General features: G+C 39.9%; 1 protein-coding gene across 1 annotated transcript in view; it reads left to right on the top strand.

Annotated features, from left to right (window-relative positions):
* Nucleotides 1–24,808, top strand: part of pcdh15b (protocadherin-related 15b) — a 226,217-nt gene that overhangs the window by 144,293 nt on the left and 57,116 nt on the right. Inside the window, exons 20-22 of the mRNA XM_083556764.1 lie at nt 182–487; nt 5,696–5,920; nt 10,582–10,698. Coding sequence (XP_083412890.1) covers nt 182–487; nt 5,696–5,920; nt 10,582–10,698 — 648 coding nt within the window. The remainder of the gene's footprint in view (nt 1–181; nt 488–5,695; nt 5,921–10,581; nt 10,699–24,808) is intronic.

Raw genomic sequence — 24,808 nt, 5'->3', positions numbered from 1 at the left:
ATAACTTGTAAATATAAAAACAATAATTAGAATTAACATTGGAATAACTGCCTTAATATTAAATGTAAGGGAATTAAAAACATTTGTATAGAAGAAACCATTGTGATTATACATATGTTATACATCTGGATGGGTGATTCTTTGCATTTGCATCCTTGTTTCTGTGTGTTTGTGTTTATAGGCCATGGATTCAGACCTGGGAGTGAACGGGCAGGTGCATTACAGGCTGCTGAGCCATTCCGACCTCTTCCAGATCAACGCTGATGGAAGCATCTGGACAACAGCAGCTCTAGACAGAGAGCAGAGGGAACATTATGAGTTGGGAGTGGAGGCGTGGGATGCAGCACCAGACCCTCGCAGAGCCTCCATCATACTTTCCGTCACAGTTATGGACATAAACGATAACAGCCCAGTGTTCTCCCAGCCATCCTACACTGTCATATTGCCTGAGAACAGCCCGCCGGATATGACGATCCTAAACCTTACTGTGAGCTTCTAACACACACACACACACACACACACACACACACACACACACACACACACACACACACACACACACAGTTTGCAATGCAGGTGAGCCTGTGCCCACTGTAGCCTTAATATTGTTGTTTTTGGCTGACACAGTGATGCAGTTTTCTGCTGTTGTAGCCCATTCACCCTTATATGATATGCTTTTCTGTTCACCGTGAACATAAAGAATGGCGATCAGCACTTACAACAATACCAGTTCATATGACACAAACAAAACCATCAACCTTGCATCATTGTTGACCTGCATGTGTATGATTTTACACTTTAACCTTCTGCTGCATCATCATTTCTTGATCAAATAAGTGCGCAGAGCATATGGGTTAAGGTGTTCTTAATAAAGTGGTCAGTGGACGTATCGACAGAGTAAATCCTTTCCTCTTTAGCTTGCACACCGAGCTAGATCACTTGACTGCCGCTAACGATCACACACAGCTCTGTTTGAAAGACCCATTAAATTATGTCTGTTCTCGGATAGCAGATAGGAAACGTCAGATCTGTGAAAGTTGTAAGATCAAAGACTTCCTTGGGCAGACAGGTTTGTGTGACCTGAGGGCTCAAGATAAGGTAATAAAATCAGAAAAAAAAGAAGGAAAAAACGCTTTCCAGGATCAAATGTCAACAAGTCGATATTTGCAAGAAGCAGCGTAGATAGCTGTCGATTTATGCTGTAAACCTTCAAATCAATCTTATTGTTCTTCTGTCTATAATTTTTTTATTTTATTTTTTCCGCTTTTCTCCATGCTCCATTTAGCGACTTTAAGGTTTAAACTCTTTTTTAAAAGCGACTATTTGGAGTATATATTTTCTTTTATTTATTTATTACATCTTGTGCATTTCTTGTATCGATGAACTCTGACATTTCTCAGGCTAATCACTTCTTTTTGATACGCATATTCAGTTATAACCTTTAAAAAGGTGCCAGAAAGAACCAGGCCAATGCCATAAAAGAACCATTTTGGTTTCTCAAAAAACTTTTTAATATATGAACCACATTTTAGTGACATAAAGAAACTTTTTTGATACTAAAACGAACCATTTTTAGGGTTAGGAGGTCAGGGTATGGGGTTCAGGTTGGAATTAGGGTTAGGGGTTAGAGTGGTAGGGTTTGGGGAATCCTTTGGAAATTATTTTTTTTTTAAGACACAATCCTATTTATACTTTAGACTTAGAACCTAAATATAATTAACAATTTAAATAAATGGAAAATGTAATAACATTCAATGTTATTCGCAGTTAAAATATATATATTTTTTATTAATTACTAACCATCATTATCACACCCAAGCTACAGATATTGCAATATTACAAATAAACACAGTATAACAGAGCGCTGCATCACAGACAGGTATCTCATGAAGTGAGAATGAATGCTGTTACTAAAAGCAAGACACCTAATAAAAACACAATTCAACAAGTCTCCTTTCACTGCAGCCACAGCTGAACCACTCCGCATACCTCATCTGTAGCAGAACCATCAATATTAAACTCAGAAATTGAGTCAGATTTTTTTGTGCGTTTTTGTCACATTTTTTTCATGCATTATGGTGGTTTCAGGAGGATTTTAAGTAAAGGCAAGTCATGAGTTTGTGCAAATTCTATGGGAAAAACAAAAGTATAAATAGTTCATGAAAAAGCTTAACTGTTAACTGTTTTGGCTAACCTTTTCTCACATTGTCCAGCTTTTCTTGAAAATGCAGTCTTGTAAATGTCCTTGGAAGAGTTTCTGTGACCAAATCAATTTCCTCACCTCCTTCAGCCACTGCGGAATCCAAAAAAACAGCCATTACATCCACATGAATGTATTTGAGCTTGTGCAGTTTGTAGCAAATGCAGTTTATTAGCTCTGATTAGTGCGCTCTATGACAATCAATCAAAGGACATGGAAATGCAGACATGTTTGGACATCTTCAAGCTGTGCAAGTTGCGGAGTGAGCAAGTTGCACTCTGACTGGTTAAAACAACAGCTTCCAGCAACATCGATTTGAATCAATAGGACACCTGCGGTGTTCACAGTCCTGGCCTTAGAGCAATTTCCTTTAACCCCCGCAATGTGTGACGACTGAAATCTGATTGGATGGAAACTCAAACCGAAACACAGCTGAGAGAAAAGCTATGAAATGCAGAGAATAGACTACTGGGAATAATTAAATACACATTCATGGACAAAAATATATTAAAACCTAAATTGGTGAATCTGAAACAGTTTATGCCAGCAGAGAAGGCTTTACTGGCCCTGACTGCCCGCTCCTGATTATTAATTGATTAAACAGTCATATATTTATGAACTGTTCCAATGTATTCAGGCTAAGTGAAATAAAATATGATCAGCTTTAAGATTGAGTGTGAGGAACCTTTCTCTATTCCAAAGAACATTGATTTCCTCCAACTAAATTTTTTCTAATCAAGAGTTTCTCAGCTGCTACAGATTCTTTACAGAACCATACATTTAGGCAAAGTGGCATTTACAAACTAATTTTCAAGAGTGTAGTTGAAAAATGAGCTGGTACATTTTTTTTTAATAATGTCTGACACCTATTTAACTTTTCAAGCTAGTTATAAGATAAAGATACCTCCCTAGAAATGACTTTGTAATCAGAGCTTCCCAGTGCCCAGAGGATTTTGGCTATACTCTCCAACACTGTGTGGAATATCTGCCCTTGTTATCTCATTACCTAATCATCACATACCTGTTGTTCTCTAATGTTTTCTCTTCTGAGAGCATGTATTGGGTCTTATCACTGGTTTTCACACGTTTGTAATTGCTAGAATCTTCAGGTGAATATAGACTGTGTGTGTGTGTGTGTGTGTGTGTGTGTGTGTGTGTGTGGTGCAGCTTCATATAATGCACTGACAAAATTATCATTCCATCAGTGACAGACCTCCAATGACACGAGCTGGCTTTGCTGACAGCCTTATCTCTCTCAGAGATTAGTGGCCATTCTGTCTGTGTCATGTTCTCCTACACACACACACACACACACACACACACACACACACACACACACACACACACACACACACACACACACACACACACACACACACACACAAATGAAAGGTTCCTGACTTCCTGGGCTCTTCTCAAAGCTGGAGCAGGACTTAGCACTGCACTTCCTATTGGAATATGAGATCTCTGGAAAGGAACTCACAATAGGATTTTTCCTACCAGCTTGTTCTCTTATTATTAGGTCAGGGTCAGATGTTTTCAGGCATTTCTAGTAAGGACTTTAGTTAGTTAGACTTTAGTTTAGTGTTAGCATAAAATTTTCCCCACATCAGGCCTCCTCACCCTACATCAGTACTTGTCTTTACTAACACCCTTACAGCTGAATAAGCAAAAAATCTCTACAAGACAAGCACAATCCAAAATCTAGTAGAACAGCTTCCCAGAAGAGTGAAGGTTATTCTAATAGTAAATAAAGACTAAATGTGAAACGGGATGTTTGATAATTCCATACGAAACTTTTGCTCAGGTCTCCACATACTTTAAACTAAATAGTGTATTTAGAACCAAAACACACTTCTTCTTTTTTCGGCTGCTCCAATTAGGGGTTACCACAGTGGATCATCCGTCTCCATACCCCTCTACATCTGCCTCTTTCAAACCAACTACCTGCATGTCTTTACCACATCCATAAACATCCTCCTTGGTCTTTCTCTTGTCCTTCTTCCTGGTGGCTCCATCCTCAGCATTCTCCTACCAATATACCCCATGTCCCTCCTCTGCACATGTTGAAACCATCTCAAACTGTTTTTTTCTCACTTTGTCCCCAAAATGTCCTACATGCGCTGTCCCTCTAATAAACTAGTTTCTAATCTGGTTCATCCTCGTCACTTCCAATGAAAATCTCAACATCTCCATCTCTGCTACCTCCAGCTTCACTTTCTGTCTTTTACTCAATGCCACTGTCTCTAAACCATACAACATCGCAAGTCTCACCACAGTCCTATAAACTTTTCCTTTCACTCTTGCAGATACCCTTCTATCCCAAACCACTCCTGCCACTCGTAGGTACCTAAACTCCTCCACCGTCTCCATCTCTTCTCCCTGCAACCGAACCACTCCACTGGCCTCCCTCTTATTCACACACATGTAATCTGTCTTACTCCCACTGACTTTCAATCCCCTTCTCTTTAGCCTGTACCTCCAGCTCTTTAGGCTCTTCTCAACTTGCTCCCTACTGTCACCACAAATCACAATATCATCCGCAAACACAATAGTCCACGGAGAATCCTGTCTGACCTCGTCCGTCAACCTATCCATCAACACTGCAAACAAGAAAGGGCTCAGATTTGATCTTTGATGTAGTCCAACCTCCACCTTAAACCAGTCTGTCATTCCTACTACACACTTCACTGCTGTCACAGGACTAAAACACTATTTACACTAAAAACGATATACATGAATAGCATTTGCAATAAGAAGTAAATATGAACATGGGCGAATGAGATATTCATGACTTAGTAGTGTGTGTGAATGAGAAGATTGAGAGTAGCCACACAGTAAACAGCATAATCATTGTGTGCCACAACTGGTGTGTGTACTTGCTCGCTCCCTCTCCTTATACAATACACCATGAAACTCCAACAATAAACATGAGTGGTGACCGTAAGGCAACATCCACATACACACTACAATCAACATTAGCAAGCACATGAGAAAGAAACGCACAGAACATAGGTCTTCATTAGTGCAACACATTAGGTGACAGATTCACGTGATTTGTGCCACATTGCATGTGTAGCAGGCTGCAAAAACATATTTTTTTCCACCATGTCTATTAAACTGGCTTCTTATCTACCTAATTGTTTTCTTTTCAGAAAGCCCAGACATGTTTAAAAAGATAATATCACATGTCATTCATATTTATCATCAAGTTTAGAAACTTTGTTTAATTTGCAATATTTAATTAAATGTCAAAAACCCAGTATTTTTGCAAGACCTTGCTTTCATACATTTTGCAAGACACATTGACATTTGGCAGATTTTCCAGTTCTCCACACATTTACCCAGCATTGCAAGTTTAAAACTTCTGCTTTTAAGATTGCCCCGGTTTCAAAAAGCTGCCACTATTGGGGCCCCTGAGCAAGGCCCTTAACCTTATGTGTTCCAGGTGAGCTGTATCATGGCTGACCCTGCTTTCTGTCTTTCTTTATTTAGGCTCGAGATGCAGACCTGAACTCAAACATCACCTACCGTATCAGAACGACAGAAGCCAGGAGGCTGTTTGAGCTCAACCCTGTTACAGGAGAGCTGAAGGTGTTGTACACACTGGACTTTGAGAAGCTTGCTCCTGAGGAGACCACACACACATTTATAATAGAGGCAGTGGACCACGATGGGAGTATGCCACCTGGTTTAGCCACTGTTACCGTCACAATAATGGTAAGCTTTATTTGGCTTAGTACCACACAGTACTGGTATAATTGACTGCAAAACAGTGCAGTTTCACACTTGCTTTAGTAGATTATCTCACTAGATGTTGGATGATGTAACCGCTGTAGTCATAATGGCTCTCTCGCTTGAAAAAATACATAAAAATCCTTCATAAAATGGCTACAGTGGAATTGTGTTAGTTTAATGGAACCTGTAATGGAGCCTGTGGAATCTACTGGTAATATGTTGCCTTTTATTGATGGCATGAACAGTAAATACCATCAAGACCAATAGAACTTGAAAATCACGTGTGTCTACTGAATACAGGAAGGAACCATTAGGACATCACTAAGCATTTAGTTTCCAGTTTCCATGTGTGGGAGAGCTGATGGTTCAGGGGAAGGAAAACCACTCAGGACAGGACCAGTTCCGAACAAATCGGTTTATTTAATCGATCAGTGCTTTATTCACACTCTCTCCGGCACACACTCTCTCCGGCACACACACTCTCCGGCACACACTCTCGCTCCTTTTTATGCGCTTCCCCTGATCACTGCAAGAGAGAGAACATTCATTAGTTAAGATCTCCCTCATGTGTGTCATTCCTACGCCTTTCTGCTCCCGGCCTTGCCCTCCATTCACAAACCGGCGCTCAGCCACGCCCCCGCTGCCACACCATGCTTTGATTATAATGATTAAATGATGCGCACAAATGCAAAATGTAATGAAAGCTATGTGATAATGGTTGTAATAGTTAGCAGTAAGCAGGAAAATCACCCTTTAGACGAACGCTTCATATTGAGTGCTGGCATGTCCCATGATTTTTTTTTTATGTCTGTATGTAGACATGTGATTTCTTTGCTTTCTTGTCATGTCTTCACCCATGGTTCCTTGTTTAAATCATAAATCCTTACATATTTAAGCTATTGATCAGTCTAAGCATTTATGCCCCACCTTTAAATTTTGTTTCTTGTTAAGTATTTGCTCCGTTTTTGTCTATGTACTCTAGACAATACCAAGCCTGTTTATTTTGTGATTGCCTTTTTCAATATTGACATCTTTTGTTGAAGCAAAGTACAGTGTTTTGGGATTAAAATTGCCTGAATCGATTCTGTTTATTATTACTTTAATTCTACCTTATCATTTAGAATCATTCATAGTTGTAAAGAGTACCTGAAAATCATACTTGATTAAAAGTATAGACACGTTACTGCAAAACTTGCTCCATTACAAGTTTAAGTCACCAATTCCAATATAATTTCTTAGAGTATCTGATTGAAACAGTACTTGAGAATTTTACTCATATTGAATGTAGGCTCAAAGATGCACTAGTTCTCAACACCAAGACACATGTGAAAAGCCAAAAACTGTTGAATTTGTAAGGTTTTATTTCTTAAAATACGAAGTACATCTCGACATTGCATTACCCCAAGATCATAACAGCCTCTTCAACATGCCAGAATGTAACCAAGATCAAACAAGACAGTAAAAAAATTAAGACAAAGGATTAAAGCAACCTTTTAAAAAGGTAGCTGTCTTTAACAAATAAAATTACAATATCACAAAGTAGAAGAGCCATAATATTTGAAAGACAAATAAAATTTAAGTAAATAATTTTAGATTACCGTAATTTCCGGACTATAACGCACACCGTTATATAAGCCGCACCCACTGAATTTTACAAATATGTGTGTCTACACTGAAACTAATGAACTTTACATAGGCTTTACCGAAAGACAGTGTCTGTTACACGGTGTAACGGGTGAAATATGTTGTGGCTCCTTTAAGAGCGGAGCGGCATTTTGGGAATAGCATGTCACTGCATTCATCCGGTATTACTGCGTGTGTGTGCGCGCGCGTGAGACTGAGGAATATGTGCTCATTATTTTCTGATGCTCATTTCTAAGTTTCTTTGACTAGCCCATAACGCGGTTGCCAAGAAAAATAAAAAAGCACGAGTTTTGGAAACCTGTCTGTGCTTATATGATTTCATTTGCAACTGGAGTTAGTGAGCTCTCCCTTCACCCAGACTCAACGCGTTACAACGGCTTGTATCTAAACAGTAGCCTACCAAGAAAGTCATTGTTCACGGTCTTCCTCCTTCCTTTCACAACTATTTCTCTCGGGAGTTTATCTTTTGTCATCGTCGTGCGTTTAAAAATCAACACCGGTGAAAGTATTTCTCCCGATGCCGTGCAGCTCAGAACACAGGTGAAGTGTGTTTTTTTTGTTTCCGTTCGGAAATTTCATTGGTCTAATATTCTGAGTCTCAGTTTTTTGGCTTGAAGTTTGTGAAACCGGGAAAAATCCATAAATTAGCCGCTTCGTTGTTTAAGCCGCGGGGTTCAAATTATGGGGAAAAAGTAGCGGCTTATAGTCCGAAAAATACGGTAAGTAAAACCAAATATTCAGAGTTGACTGTGAATGATGCACCTCTCAGTCTCAGAGAGGACTAAAATGTTTATTTATCTTCAACAAAAGCTGGTTCTTACATTTTTGGGAATTTATTTGGACTGAAAATGAAGCCAGCAGTGCAAAAAAATTGCTCACACTGGGTAAAGAAGTGTTGAGCCTTAATGTCATCTTTAACATAGGTGCAAAATGTAACTGTAACGTTATCGTCAATTGAAATACAGTGGAGTAAAAAAGTACAGTACATATTGAATCCTAAATGGGGTTGAGTAGAGCGTAATGTTGCTTATATCATTGATACTCCAGAAATTCGAAAGTAGCCAAATATTACTTAAGTAAAGTAATGTAACTCAAATACTTTACACCACTGGAATTTTTTGCACTTTCTGCATTAAAGACAATGTTTCCTGCATTTGCACCTATTTGTGTCTTTCTTAAGTGACAGCTGATTGTTTTGTAATGTTATTTGTATCGGAAACCATTAGGATTTCTGGTATGGTTTCAATAGTTTTTTTTTTTTCCAGTAGACTGTTCTGTGTGTATACCATTGATAGAACTATTGTTGTAGTATTATACAATAATACCATGATTATTTCCCTGAATTGCATATGTAACCCTAATGGCCATTAGCTGTAAAGCAGTAATATAAAAGCTCCATATGCTGCGAGTGCAAGTGGCTATTCATTCTCCCACATTTTTCCCAGCACCATAGTTTCCCGATACCGAAAGAATTCTGAAGATGAGACATCAGACCCATGATGAATGCCAATTAGTCCTCAGTGAAGGGCAGCTGCTGGGTTCAGTTCTAGCGACTGAAAGAGAACACTGTTGTGATATTTTTCACAAGTGGATTGATATTCCTAAGGCCTTCCCTGCTCATTTTTCTTACTCCTCAGACCATTTCTCAATTTCTTTTTTTAATCTTGATAAGGCTCGCTTCATCAGCCATAAACAAGATTAGCCATATATTTTTTTTTTACTTGTCAAAAGCTCCTGATTTTACCTCATGTACAAATTTATTTATTTTTTTCTTTTGGCTCCATTCTGTTTGGCTTCTGTTTGTGTCACAGGAGTTTCCCTCTTAGCTCATTTCATCACACTGACTAAGCCGAGCTGCTTGACGAGGCAGCGAACATATTATGTTCCCTTTTAGTCTCAAAAGAACAGCTAATTGTCTCTTGCAGATGAGTTCTGGGACTGTTTATTAATTTTCTCCTCCTTTCAGGCTGCAGTTAATTGATAATTAGTTGCTGCCGGAAAATGAGAAAGACCAAGTCTGGGCAGTCGATGTTACCTGATGCATGGAGGCTGAGTAATATCAGAGTGATTAAGATGTGATAGTGCCCCTGGGGTGCAGGTCTTGATGAGCAAAGCTATAACCGGAAAACTAACACCACCGGAGCAGCTCACTACGCTTTTTTTTTTCTGTCTAACACAATGAAAGGCCTATATGTTTTCTCATCGCTGACAGGAAATCACACCTGCAGATATGAGGATATGGAAAAAATTGAAGAAAAAAAAAAACCTACAGCAGTTTCATTTTAAAGTGGACTCAAATACCCCATTACTTTCGACATACGAGTAAACAGCTCAGTTTTATTAGTCAAGAGCTGAGATCATCATCCCAAGGACATCTTGGAAAGGCTAACTCCTGCAGGAGGGGCCATGGTGTATGTGGGGGAGGGGTGTGTAATTTAGGTAGCTGAACTGTGCTGGCCTCTTCTTGGTCTGAGAGAAGTGTGTTGTATTAAAGGCGAGAGGACCGAGCCATCCGCCTCATCAGCATTCGTTTCACAATGCCGTGCTTTTCAGATCCTACACCAAGTCCTCCACAAATAAACTTTTCAGTGAAAAGTCACGTCCTCCACGCTTCCCCTTCAGAACAGATTCTTCTTCGTCGTCTTCTTCTGCTTTATCTTCTTCTTTCTAGTGCCACTGACTTTTATGTTCTCAGCATTTTGAAAAGCTATAATTATCTCTCATCCAGGTAAAAAAAAAAAAAAAAAAGAAAAAAATATCTCCCAAGGCACACAAAACCATGTCACATCCTTAATGCTGTTCATGATCTGCTATTGAATAAATGCCATTTTTGTTTAGTGCAGCGGAGGCACGAGGTAATGGGGTCCTGCTCATACGAGGGTTTAGAGTTGCAATTGCCAGCTTTACTGAGAGAGAAAGAGAGAAATAGAGCAGAGGAAAGGTGGTTATAAAGGTGCCATTAATCAGGTTTTCATTCTGTTCTCTGTGTTTTTGCGCAGGACATGAACGATTTTTCGCCCGTCTTCAGCCAGAGCCTGTATAAAGGCATGGTGGCACCCAATGCAGCCAAAGGGACCATCGTGACCACTGCGCATGCTGAGGACCAGGACACCACGGTAGGGGTGTGTGTGTGTGTGTGTGTGTGTGTGTGTGTGTGCCTTTTTCCCTATCCACACTGACTTTTGGGTGCGAAAGTGAGATCATGTTGTTTCCAGGAAGAAAACTCACGTGTGAGGAGAGCTCGGTGACAGGATGCGCATGTGGTAAGAATAGCAGCATTTGTACAGCTCGTGATGTACACAGGACCATGTCTTTTGGCACATTGACTTATAAAGGTCGGTGCTCCCTGTGACTGTGCGTGCAGCCTTGTCCTGCTGACTGTTGCCGTGTTACAAAACTGTTCTCGAAACCTTTGATATCACCTCGTATTTATCGATTTCCAAGCATTTTTTCTGAACACATTCATTAAGTGACATTTTCTAGTACTTTCTAATACTATTTCGACACACTTTTTAGAAACAGCATTATGTAACCTCGAGTGTTGAACAGAGTTTGGAATTTTCTTTTTGGATTTGTGGGAGAAAAAAAGAATTTTTTTTACATGTCATTCATACTAACAGACTTTCTCTACATGACACGAAACAGGTATTTAACCTGCTTAGTGTTCTTGACCAGGGGCAACTAATCAAACCACTTACTATCTTTACTACTCTATATCAATTACCTAGTGTGTGCCACTGTTGTCAAACACTATTCAGTATGCGTATTATGCTCTGAGGAGATGATACACACAGCTCTTTAGTTATTGTGTAAACAGAAAGAGCAATGAATGCTACCATTCCTGCTACAAAGTGGCAAACAAATCTCTATAAACTAATCCCCCACCTCTTTAAACAAACAGAACTGTTCCTCAGGTTAGTACAGTATGACTGTAAGCAACTGATTTAGCTTTTGGTTTCTCAACATTTCTTTAAAGCGAGTTTCTGTGCCTTTTTCCCCAGCACTATAAGCAAGGTGTTGTCAAGATAATGAATATTAATGAGCATGCATGCACTTCTTTTATGAATATTGATCACTAGTACACAGGGTAGTACACATGGTAGTACACTAGATGCCAGGAAAAGCAACACAGCAATCGAGCATAATATACACTCATCAGCCATTTTAATAGGAACAACTGCATGCTGCTTATTAGGCAATGTGATAGCAGTATTTTCTGGAATTTTTCTACAAAAAAAAAATCAATGAGCAGGAGTTGGAAATGCCTTGTTTTTGAAAAAAAAGTTGCCTGGTTCAAAACTGACATGAAAGCTACAGAAATGTAGCAACTCTACACCCATACTGAGCAGAAAACCATTTCAGCTGTATGGGTGTCTTTATTACAGAGGCCTGAAAATGTATAAAAACATGATTTTTGGAGGACCACTTGAAATTTGCTTCAAATCAATTTTTTGGGGGGAATGAAACAAAAATATCAGAACATAAGAGACAGAATCATGAACTTACAGTGTGTGTGTGTGTGTGTGTGTGTGTGTGTGTGTGTGTGTGTGTGTGTGTGTGTGTGTGTGTGTGTGTGTGTGTGTGTGTGTGTGTAAGTGCAGTGTTACTTTTCCTTCTCTCCAGATGGCATTTCAGTCAGAACGACTCTAAAAACAAATTAATCTCCGTGTATTCAAGCCTTACCAGCTTTACTCGAATATCAAACCATTTAGCCACATTATGATGTGCTTGCTATGTCTGGCTTTCTCTATCAAGCATGAGCAATAAATGGGGGTCTTATAAGTCAGAAAATCTCAATCTTTGTAGCCATAACTGCAAAATAGCATCAGTGGGCCACATTTGTAAATGTTTCTTTTATGAACTTTATTAAAATGTGTACATTAATGTAATTAGTCTAGTTATTAGAACTATAATGATTCTGGTTCTGTGTTACTGATCACATGGTCTGGGGTTTAAGCCCTGATAATATCAACCTGCCCCTTATGGTCCCTTGAGCAAGGCTCTTAACCCTCTGTGTTCCAGAGGTGCTGTATCATGGCTGACCCTTCGCTCTGACTCTTGATCTGAGGTTCCTACTCTTTGCTTTTTAATGAAAAGAAAGAAGTTCACTGTGCTGTAATGCACATACGACAAGTAAAAATCCCTGTTACGCCCTTTTTATCTTTACCCTAGTCTATCCTATGTTTGGTTTTATGGCTTCTTTAAGAACTACTGATTTAAGTGGCCTGTAAATATTATTTTAATTTTAACAATATTCAGAGAGGTTTAGTTTTTGTAGGTGGTACTACAAAAAATGATGAATTTGAACCAAACCACTATGTTCTGTACACACTCAGTCCCTTGTTCATGATTCCCTATTACTTGTCCATACCATCATCCTGAGCATGTTTCTTCATGCCACTGTGACTCCATCAAGCATCAGTAAATACTGATTACATTAGACTTCTTGTGTCTTTTCATATAAAGAGGTCCTCGATGTGATACATATTTAATCATACATTCTTGAAACAGTATAATCATGCAAGATTATAATCAAGTAAATAAACTTAATCAAACCCACTCTCCAAAAAATGTTTATACTAAGCACAATGTTAAGCAAATTAGTAGTGTACTAGTGCATTAGCTTGTAAAAAAAAAAAAATAATAAATAAATAGAAAAGCTGGAACAGATTTCTAATAATCCACAAGGTTTGGTGTTTGGATGAACTTTTTTTTTTTTCTCTAATGACCTACATGTTACAGAGTGTCAAATCAGCCAAATAAGTGTAGCATAGACTGACACTAATAGCACAAAACACATCCACGCCTCAGTGCTGACATCACCTTTTTTGTGTAGGTCAATGTAATTAGATGAAACCACAATGCAGAGTCTCTCTGGTGCATTCAGACAACAGTTTCCAGCTGAAAGGATTAAACCAAATTGCACAATCATTACTAAGTTTAAATAACTTTACTTTATAACTTAGAATGTTTGAATACATTGAAACCGGAATCCCGAGAAACCAGAGGCGTATCAGAGAAAAGGAATTGCATCAAGACATGACGGTGCTGTCAGTTCCTCCTCGTATAATCATGCTAACGCCCAGCAGAGTTCAGAAGAGCACAAGCATCTCCAAACCACTTATTGTCACAATTGTCTGGGCTGAGAAAACACAAAACACTGTACCTGTGCATGCAAATGTCATCCACTGTGAGAACAAAAATAACTGCTCTGAGCACCTGTACCCACTAATGACATTTGCCCAGACTCAGTAGCTGAATGTGCAATGGTGCGTACCACGTGGGTAAATGTCTCTTTTATTCATAAATCACAAGCCATGGCTATGAAAAGCACTGCTTAAAAGTGCACTGGTTCCCTTTCAGGAACTCGAGCTGCGTCGGAACCGACACAGCGTCTCGTTTCCTCAGGGAACTAGGCTTACATACGTAACCAAGAGACGTTCCTTCTGCTTTGGATCAGGCATGCCACTTTGGATCAGGCTACTGATGCGAAAGTCCACTGATACTAATGCTTTTTATTGTAGATCTACATGCTCTGTAGTATTGCAATTCTGGATTGCAAGTATTATGCAGTTAATCAGATCTTTCATCCAGCCATCTTTTAGACACATCCAGAATACCTTTACAGACAGTTATGCGTGCACACATATTTTTACATCTAGAGGTCATTTAATAAAAAACAATCCATTGATTAACATTCAATGGCAGACATGAGATGGAACATTGTGCTAGCAGATTCTTTTGTTTTGGATGCTGATTTCGTAGGTTCTATTTTGTTAACAAATTTTAGATTCTTAGAGTACCCTTGGATTCAGCACCTTTGGTTGAGGTGGAGTATACAGGAAGGTATACAGGAAGCTTATCGGTTAAGACATTAGACTTCTGTTCGGTAGGTTAAGATAAAATCCCAGGAAAACAATGCTGCCATTGTTCGGCTTTTGAACAAAGCCCTGATTGATTAATTATATAATTGTAAGTTGTGGAGTAAGAGAAAGGCGAGAGAAAGTGTGAGGATGTATTGACAAAAACATTAGAACAAAAATTGACAAAGCAATGATACAGATATAACTATCTAGCAATGCCATTGTAAAGAAACTAATCTAGGAACACAGCAAATAAGGAAAATCTAGGGCTAGCATAGAAGAGTTAACCAGGCTATGAGAAGTTCATGCATATAGCAGTCCTCAACATGAACAGAATTAGCAGAGGTTATCGCTAATACACAGATATCTAGCAGCTGAGATGCATGAAAAGACAAGACTAGGCATATCGGGGTCAGGTTATGACTGTGCAAACATGAAAGAGAGGCATGAAAATGTAGAAAAACATGGAAGATGCAAGGCTTCGCTACAAGAGTGTGCTCGAGAAGGTTTGTTGAAGGAGTCCTTTGTTGGACCCTTGATTAAAAAGGTAAGGTGGAATACTTGTTGCATGCCCTAATTTGCTGGGCTACAGGGGGCAGGAACAAGACACACCCCCTTACAATTAGGTGTCAGGGTCCCCTTTTTAATTTTCTTTTTTTTCCTATAACCATAACCCTGCATGTTCCAGTTTATTTGTTGGATTGATTAGGATGTGCTGTTGATAAAGGATAAGTTGTAAGAAGTTATGCATATTATTGCACACAAGCAGTCACTTTGTTCTGTTAAAACGATACCACACAATTTTAGACACAGTTTACTTCTGTTTGCATGTTTGTTTGTCACAAAAACTTATTACATGATAGTTTTATTGCAGAGAAGTTTTTTCCAGTAAGTCTTTGGCCTACTGGTAAGCCTAATGGCCTCCAATTATTCAGATAATCTTATGCCTGTGCGAATGTTATAATTATTTAAGATTATCTGTTCAGGTCTTTGTTTAAATGTTAATGAGGTGAATTCGCTAGCATTTTCAAAATCCGATGTTTTGCATGCAGCATCCAGGGGCAGGCCTGAGAAAGTAGCAACAGAGATTCTATTATTCTATTATAAAATCTATTATTCATAACCCATTGCTCTGATTATTAAGCACTTTTGCAAGAAGATGCAAAGAAATACTAAACTTAAATTAATAAAAGACTTGTTATATATATTTATGTGGTTCGTATGTGCTTTTTGAATATTTGATTTCACATTTAGTCCCCCTTTGCAGTTATTATAACCCCCATTCTTCTGAGAAGATGTTCCACAAGATTTAGGATTTTGATTGTGCGCATTCAGCCACAAGGGTGTTAGTAAAATCAGGTACTGATATGTAGGTGAAAAGGCCTGGGGTGCAGCCAGCATTCACACTCATCCCGAAGGTGTTCAATAGAGCTAAGGTCAGATCTCAACAGCAGGATCTTCCACTCTAACCCAAGTAAATATCTTCATGAAGCTGGCTTTGTGTACAGGAGTATTGTCATGCTGGAACAGGTCTCCTAGTTCAGGGGAATGGACATGGAAATAAAATCGGACACTTTCGAGGACATCCTATATAATTGTCTGCCTCCAACTTTTTGGTAACAACTTTTTGGGAAAGAACCAAATATGTCTGGAAAAGTCAGGTGTCCCAATACTTTGTTTGAAGGACGCATGTGATATGGTTTAATTTTGTATGATTTTATTTTTTGATATGATCAAAATATGCTAACAAAGAAATTCGTTCTGACAGCATGCGTCAAGTGTCTTCGGGTTGTTTAAGTATGTCCTATCCACTATTATTAATAATCTGGCTGTGTGTTTGTGCCTGCATGTTTGAGTGCATGTGTGTGCGTATGTGTGTGTGTTGTTTACAACAGCCGAGCTATCTCCGTAGAGCTCAGTCTGGTGCCTGCAGCAGACAGCCTGCATCCCTGTTGATCTCTCTTTCTTTTCTCTCTCTCTCTCTCTCTCTCTCTTTCTCTCTCTCTCTCTCTCTCTCTCTCTCTCTCTCTCTCTCTCTCTCTCTCTCTCTCTCTCTCTCTCTCACTCACTCTCTTTCTCTCTCTCTCTCTCTTACACACACACACACACACACACACACACACACACACACACACACACACACACACACACACACACACACACACACACACATATATACTTAAAGACACTCTGACAGACTCTTGCTTTTCTTCTCTCTTTCACATGCACTCCATATTTGCCACTTATTCCTTATCCAAGTCCACAACGGTGTACCCACACACATTCTAATTATACACACATATACACACACATACACACAGAGTTTTCTGAGTTTTGCGTTAAAAGACATGCCAGTGATGATGCAATGTGCCCATGGTCTCACCTTCTTTGCCGAAAGGCTGCAGGGGGCTGATTTCTGCTCAGTCGTTTAGAGCCCATAACTCACCCCATGCCAGCGCTGACTGGAGCAGCCAAACCCCAGCTGAGGGCACCGATTGAATTTAGCTTGTCACTCGCCTTAGTGTGTCAGCACTTTACAGCATACACAAACTGATCGGAATTCAGTTCTTGTTTACCCTGCTCAATAAGGCTAAGTGGGTGTCACACATCCCACAGATGCAACGGATGCTCGGCTCCTCAACCCCCTTCTAAATGATCCCCGGTTCCTGCTCCGACTATCCACCATGAGCGTCATTATATTCTGAACCAGAGCGTTTAGTTGCGGATAGTGGTAAATGACTGCCATTTATACCTTTAAATGAGGCAGACTGCCATAAAGCCATTTGATGAACCTCACATTTTACTGGTGTGAGTGACATTTCAATGAGTCACTTTTGGCAGAAAAGTATAGCTGGGGAATACTGTGGTTTCTGATCGAAATGGCAACACCTTCAAGTTTTTTTTTCACTTTTTTGCTTGACTGTCTTCCCTTTGCAGGTGTTTTGCTAATTCTTTCAATGAAATTGAGATCAGTAGGGAAATAACAATGAAGCATTTGCTAGTATGTTTCTGGATGATATGAGTTTTGAGAATGGTCCGAGATAACAGTAAGCAGCAATTCATCGGGGGGCTCGAGATAAAATAAAACAGCAAGGAAAGATGACAAGCAGTTACACTTTTAGAAAATCATGATAAAGAATCTCCAAATATTAATTTTTTCATTCATTTTTCATTTTCTCCCGCTTATCCGTAATTCGGGTCGCGGGGGCAGCAGTCTAAGCAGGCCCCCGCCTTCGACTGCTGCCCAATCCTCACAGCACCGTCCCTTACGGTCCCTCCTGCAGGTGGTGAGCCCACGGGAAGGTGGCCCCACGTCACTCCGACGCCACGGACCTTGATATTTCCCTCGTAAGGGACCCCCGGAGCATAGAGGGTTAAGGGCCTTGCTCAAGGGCCCAAGAGTGGCAGCTTGGCGATACCGGGGCTTGAACCCCAGACCTTCCGATCGGCAACCCAGCGCCTTAACCGCTGGAGCCACCACTCCCCCATCTCCAAATATGATGTGTGGGAAAAAAAAAAAAAAAAAACACCTCCAAATATGGTGTGGAAAAAAATGTGTTAAGAATAACATTTTGACGTTGGAATATGGGGCAGTTAATTTTAAAATGACACGAATGCAGGAAGTTGCAGGTGTTTAAGATGTTTGGTTTGCAAATTCGCATCTATTTGCTAGTTTTCCTTCTTTCATTAGATAGATACCAAACCAAAGGAGAATACTTTGTGCTCTCTTGCACACAGACGTGCATGATGATCACTAAAATGTCTGTAAAAACTAAAAGATGATTTAAAGAGCTAGAAATCAAATGAAATCTATCTACTAAGTGAAAGAAAACTAACAATATTTATAAACCTAATCACTTTGTACCCAAATGTTAAAACCATAACATTTACTCAATTAAACAGGAATTATGTACAGCTGCAAGAGCAGGAATTATAAAGAAAAAGTGTCAAAGACAACTCTTTCATTTATTTATCTCATAGTTTCCACTTTTTGACTTCTGAACCCTTTCTCTGGACAAAAGATAGAAATACACCCTGGATGTAATATTCACATAAATATATAGATTTGGTGACCAGCTTAGAACAAGTTTACAAAGTAGGTTTAGCATATTATGCAAATAAGATGTAAGTGCATGATCTTCAGTGATTTTTTTTTTTCCTTTCCGTCGAAGAGAAAAGTTGTCTTGATTACCACTGTGACTCACCACTGAAGAAATATAGGCCGAAACCTCAAACTCTGTTCTATTAAAAGCAATCATTCTTACTCAACATCGACGATTTATTTTTATTTATTAATTTCTTTTTTATTAACACTTTAATCATTGCAGAAAAATGACCATTTCGCTCATGCATACCTGGTATCTTTGACTTTCACATTACTTTCACTGAGAGTTTACTAGGAAAAGTACACTGAGCATGTATTATCTTTTACAAGAGAGTAAGAAAAGGAGAGTGTTGACAGCAACGAGAACCCTGCCTCAGCAGCTTAGGAGCTATTTGGGACTAATTAGTTTGCTCAAGGGCGCAATGTCTGTGTGCATAAGCGGTAGCCCTCCAATACAATTCCAGTTGTTTATACCCCAAGGAGCTCAAGTCTCCGTTGTTGTCTATAATCTCAAGTAGTTTTCCGCTCCTGAATGAAAAGGAAAGGATTTTACAATTAGACAGTGCACAGTGTTATTGCTCTTCAATTACACTCTTCCTCATTGCTTTCTAAGTGTGAGTTTTTTCCCCCTCATTGTGTCCTCCTGGGTCTTTTGAAGCCTGCTCTATAAGTCATTTTTTTTTCTGCTGTAAATTACATTTGTTAATGAAGGCAAAAGTAATCACAGTCTGCTGGGCTCTCAGTAGTACGAGTCCCATTACTTCTCTAATTTTCTGTCTTATCTAAGATTTCTTTCTTCCTTTTTTTTTTTCTTCAATGTGATATGCAATTAACCAAATCCTATAAACAGCTCGAGCGATAATCGCTCAGTGAAGTGGTATGGAATAATCCTCCTTAAAAAGTAACACTTTGCCCTTTTTAACAGGGCTCATTTGTTGTGTAAAGTCACTGACTTGGTGATGGAAAGACTCTTTTTGCGCTATTTCACGTTACACTAACACACTCGGTGTAGTTTCATGGTCATGGACACAGATGGAGGATCACAAGTGTTTCTAGCTGTGCGCAGTGATGAATGGATGATGGAGTTTGAATAATATCACTATCTGATATAGGAAATATTGGATAATATCATTACAGGGCAACTCAGAAGGGAGTTGCAGTGATTTACCAGAAATAGGGCACTAATTACAGAGGCAAATTGCTGAAGATAGTGTTACACCCAGCATGAATGAAAGCATGGACTCGCCTTCTGCCCAAAACACTCATTATATAAAAAAAACAAAACAATATTAATAGAATATTATACTCTGCATCCCAATACAGGAGAAAAAGCGCAATCAAAAGTGCAATCTCCTGCCTAATCTACCTCCCTTATTACGTACCCATAGAAGATTATTACCAGTTCTTATTAACAGTAAGCAACCACATAAGCAACTTTTACTTAACTATTATAGGCACAGTGCCACATGCAATCAGCAACAATGCTCATTGTACCAGTGTGAAATAAAACACAAACAACCATTTAAAAAAGAAGGAGGATTATGACAGACAGCATAGAGATAAGAAAGATATAGCATGGAGGTGGTACTAAGTGGTTAAGGCTCTGGGTTACTAATTGGAATGTCAGAGTTACACAATCGAAAGGCTGTTGCTCTTGGGGCCCTGAGCAAGGCCCCTAAAACTTAGTGCTTCAGGGGCATTGTATCATGGCTGACTCTGTTCTTTGACCACAGCTCCTAACATCACTGGGATATGCAATGAAATAATTTTACCATGCTGTAAAGCACAAGCACAACCGACAAGTAAAAAAGCAGAGTCCATTACTGAATGTGTGTCTTTGTTCAACCAGGGCAGAACACAGAGTTTCTACTTGGTTTGATAGAGTATAGCTTTCCAGAGTCTCTATTTGAACTTAATCAAATTATTGAGCTTGTATTCAATACTGGTGATTGGGCACTTGCACCAGCATAATAGAGAAATCTTGCAAAGGAGAGACCTTCATACACGTGTGGCCAAACGTACAGTATATGGACCCCTACCCATCACATGACCGTAATGTGGGCCTTCTCCAAACTGCTGGCAAAATTTTAGAAGCATTCAATTTACCATTCCCCTTTATGAATTCAAGGGACACTTTGTGAATGCCTCTCAGTGACCACAATCTGAACCACGTGTGTAATCTGTCCAACGGAAGCACGTGACATCACTGGCGGGGGTGACGTAGCAACCAGGAATCTACAAAAGCACTTGCGCTCGAAGCACACCGCGCTAGCTTCTGTTTTTCAGAAAACGCTCTGTGTGTCTGTGCTCATTTCTCTTAGGTTTTGCTATGGCAAGCCGAAAAAGGTAAAAAGGTAAAGGAAAAAGGTAAGCAATCCTTCAGGCTGTGGCCTGCCTTTGTGGGATCTGGCCGTGGTTCTGGATGCCCTGTCCAAACCTCCCTTTAAACCCTTGCACAAGGTGCCCTTAATGGACCCCGACCAGGAGAAGCTTAATTGCGTGTGTCCAACTGCCCTGTGGAGGAAGTCAGACTCTAGCTGTTTGTCTGCTACGGTCCGTATAAGAGGGGTGGAGGAAGTCAGACTCTAGCTGTTTGTCTGCTACGGTCCGTATAAGAGGGGTCTTCCTGCGGACAAGCAGACCCTCAGCAGGTGGATTGTGGTATCTCCCCTTCTTATGAGTCCTTTCAGGGTCAGGTCTCACTCAAGTGTGGCAGCTTTCAAGGCCTTTTTTTCTGGGGTTTCTCTTCAGGACATTTGCAATGCTGCGGCTGGTCCACTCCTATAAACTTCATAAGGCATTACAGCCTTGACCTTAATGCCACACCTGCCCCCTCAGTCCTTCGACCAAGCTGTGCCTATCCACATTAGGAAGGGATTTGTAAGTCTGATAGTGTTGTACTCTCTTTCCCAAAGCATTGTTGATGCAGCTCGGGGAACGTCTCTAAGTTACATATGTAACTCTGGTTCCCCAAGAGAATGATACACTGCATATCGGTACCACACTTCCTGCATCCCTGCGAGCGCTTCCTTCCCTTCCGTCTCCCCCACATGTGCTTTTGTAGCTTCCTGGTCGCTGCGTCATCCCACTTGTGATGTCACACGCTTCCGTTGGAAGACAACACAGGTGATTCAGAGTGTGGTCACGCAGAGACATTCCCAAAGCATAGTTGATTCAGTGTCTCATTCCCTTGGGAAACCAGGGTTCTCTTTACTTAGCACCAGTGCTTGTCCTTAACTAATGCTCTTGTAGGGAAATGAACCCAAATACAGTAGGGTACATTAAAAGAATTTGGCAGATGTCTTTAACCAGTGTAGCTTACAGAAGTGCAATGGAGTCTCTTAAACACGTATCCTTTTGCTAGTACAATAAAGTCAGGGCTGAAGAACACTATCAAGCCAGACCCTGTTAAAGAGAAGGTCAGAAGAACTGCATCCAGCAAAACAAAAAGGTTTTATTATTGAATTAGTTTAATCATTTCAGCGTTATTAAAATAATAGTGCTTTATTTTGTTTAATGCACCTGCTTTAGATTCCGACAGCCAGAAGTTTATTTGAGTACAGAAAAGAATATTGATATAATATTTTTATATATAAAAATCGAGTCGTGCCAGATCGAACCTCAGTCTGTCAAAAGAAAAGGGGAAATTCTGGCATACAAAATATCATAATTGGACATTCCCCTTTAACTGGATTCTAAGCAAAAGTACAAATCTGTGTCTCAAAATCAAGCTCTCTTTCAGAGCAAGTCTCAGTTGTTGCTGCACTAAACCTCACTGAATTATTGTACCTTGTCAGTGAGGAACTACAGATTTCCCAGCAATCAATAAAGTGTCCGTTTACTGTATAATATTGTATTGTTTGGTTCCTTTTGAGCTGTTCACGTTGCTTTCTGTCATAACTGCTGTAGCAGAACTATCTTTGTGATTTTACTACTTTTGAACAGATCTGAAAATAGCTACAATCCACAAATTGGCTTCATTTAGCTTAGGTGAGAATCATTGAACACAATCATTCTTTTTTTTATTCGATTAGATTTTCCTCCTGAACTTCACTCGGCACACATATTTTCAAAGCATCTGTCAGCTCCGTCTTCTTATTTGCATTGCAATCCTTAACCTCAGTGTGTGTTTTATTCATAAGCTGTCTGTGCTCATACTCAAGTAAATCCAATTACTTTCTTTTTCCTTTTTATATTGCCCGCCTACACACTTTCTTTAAATTTGCTTAATTCCTTTATTAGGTAAGATAGTAGAGGTAATTATATCTGCAATTACATCCTTAAATTAAAACGACAGACTGACAGAATGGGATTGATGTTAATAAGAATCTACCACATGCAGCGACAGTGACGACAGAAAAAGCGAATCAAAAAGATTTGATAAAATTTGACAAGAAGCGGTGTGCCGTTGTTTTTAATCCTCGCCTCTTGCTCTATTCACCCCGAGTGCTCCACAATTAGCCGATGAGTCACTTAAGGATCAAGCATCGATGAAAAACTGGCACTCTTGGAGGATGTGCTATGTCTCTGTAGTGTGAGGGAGGATGAATGAATTTGGGCATCGTCACAGCGCTGACAGGGTGCAGCCCCCCAAACGTCGTCTTTATTTGTCACTTTATTTCATTATCCACATTGTCTGCGGCACAGTGGGGTTGCAGGCCTGCATCGCTCTATGTCAGTGCAACAAAGCATGTCAGCTTAAAAAGAGACCTGAAAAACAGCAACAGAAAGGGAACATGCAAATAAGGCACCAGTGTCTAGTTCAACATGAATAATCGTGCTCGATATGTACATGAATTCGGGAGTTTTCCTGCTGTAGTAAACATATAAACTTGCTTTTTTCAATAGTTTGAAATGCAATGTGCCATTTTTCATATACAGATATAGAATAATATATCGATTATAGTGACACTCATTTCATGTACTGTATTATTTTTAAGGATAAGCATACAAACGTTGAAATGACAGCTTTTGTTTTAGACATGATGTGTGAGCAGATATGACATATTATTTGATTTACTTTTGTCATTTGACTTGAAATAAAAACTAAAAATGTATTGTAAGCGTGCATTTAATGCATATAGTCATATAGTTATGTAATGAAGGTCATATATTTTTGTAATTCTGGAAATAGAAAGCAAGACAAGGAGACGTGGTGGTGGAATGAGGAAGTGCAGGAGAGAATTAGGGGAAAGAGATTGGCAAAACAGAAGTGGGATCGACAGAGTGATGAGAAAAGTAGGCAGGAGTACAAGGAGATGCGGCAGCAGGTTAAAAGGGATGTGGTGAAAGCCAAGGAAAAGGCATATGAGGAGCTGTATAAGAGGTTGGACACTAAGGAAGGAGAAAAGGATTTATACCGATTGGCCAAGCAGAGGGACCGAGCTGGAAAGGATGTACTGCAAGTTAGAGCAATAAAGGATGGAGAGGGAAATGTGTTGACTAGTGAGGAGAGTGTGTTGAGAAGATGGAGGGAGTATTTTGAGCAGCTGATGAATGAGGAAAATCAGAGAGAGAGAAGGTTGGAGGATGTGGAGTTGGTGAAGCAGGATGTAGATAGGATTAGTAAGGAGGAAGTGAGAGCAGCGATTAAGAGGATGAAGAGTGGAAAGTCGGTTGGACCAGATGACATACCGGTAGAAGCGTGGAGATGTTTAGGAGAGATGGCAGTGGAGTTTTTAACCAGATTGTTTAACAGTATTCTGGAAGGGGAGAGGATGCCTGAGGAATGGAGAAGGAGTGTGCTGGTACCGATCTTTAAGCATAAGGGAGATGTGCAGACCTGCAGTAACTACAGGGGAATTAAGTTGATCAGTCACACCATGAAGTTATGGGAAAGAGTAGTGGAAGCCAGGCTGAGAGAAGAGGTGACCATCTGTGAGCAACAGTATGGTTTCATGCCGAGGAAGAGCACCACAGATGCCTTATTTGCTTTGAGGATGTTGATGGAGAAGTATAGAGAAGGACAGAAGGAGCTGCATTGTGTATTTGTGGATTTAGAGAAAGCGTACGACAGGGTGCCGAGAGAGGAGTTTGTGGTATTGTATGAGGAAGTCAGGTGTGTCAGAGAAGTATGTGAGGGTGGTGCAGGACATGTATGAGGACAGTGTGACGGCAGTAAAGTGTGCAGTAGGTACGACAGACTGGTTCAGGGTGAAGGTTGGACTGCATCAAGGATCGGCCCTGAGCCCTTTCCTGTTTGCAGTGGTGATGGACAGGTTGACGGACGAGGTCAGACAGGAGTCTCCCTGGACTATG

This window comes from Silurus aristotelis, assembly GCF_946808225.1.
Source record: "Silurus aristotelis genome assembly, chromosome: 12".
In the NCBI taxonomy this organism is placed as follows: Eukaryota; Metazoa; Chordata; class Actinopteri; order Siluriformes; family Siluridae; genus Silurus; species Silurus aristotelis.
This window is presented reverse-complemented; position numbering and strand designations above follow the sequence as displayed.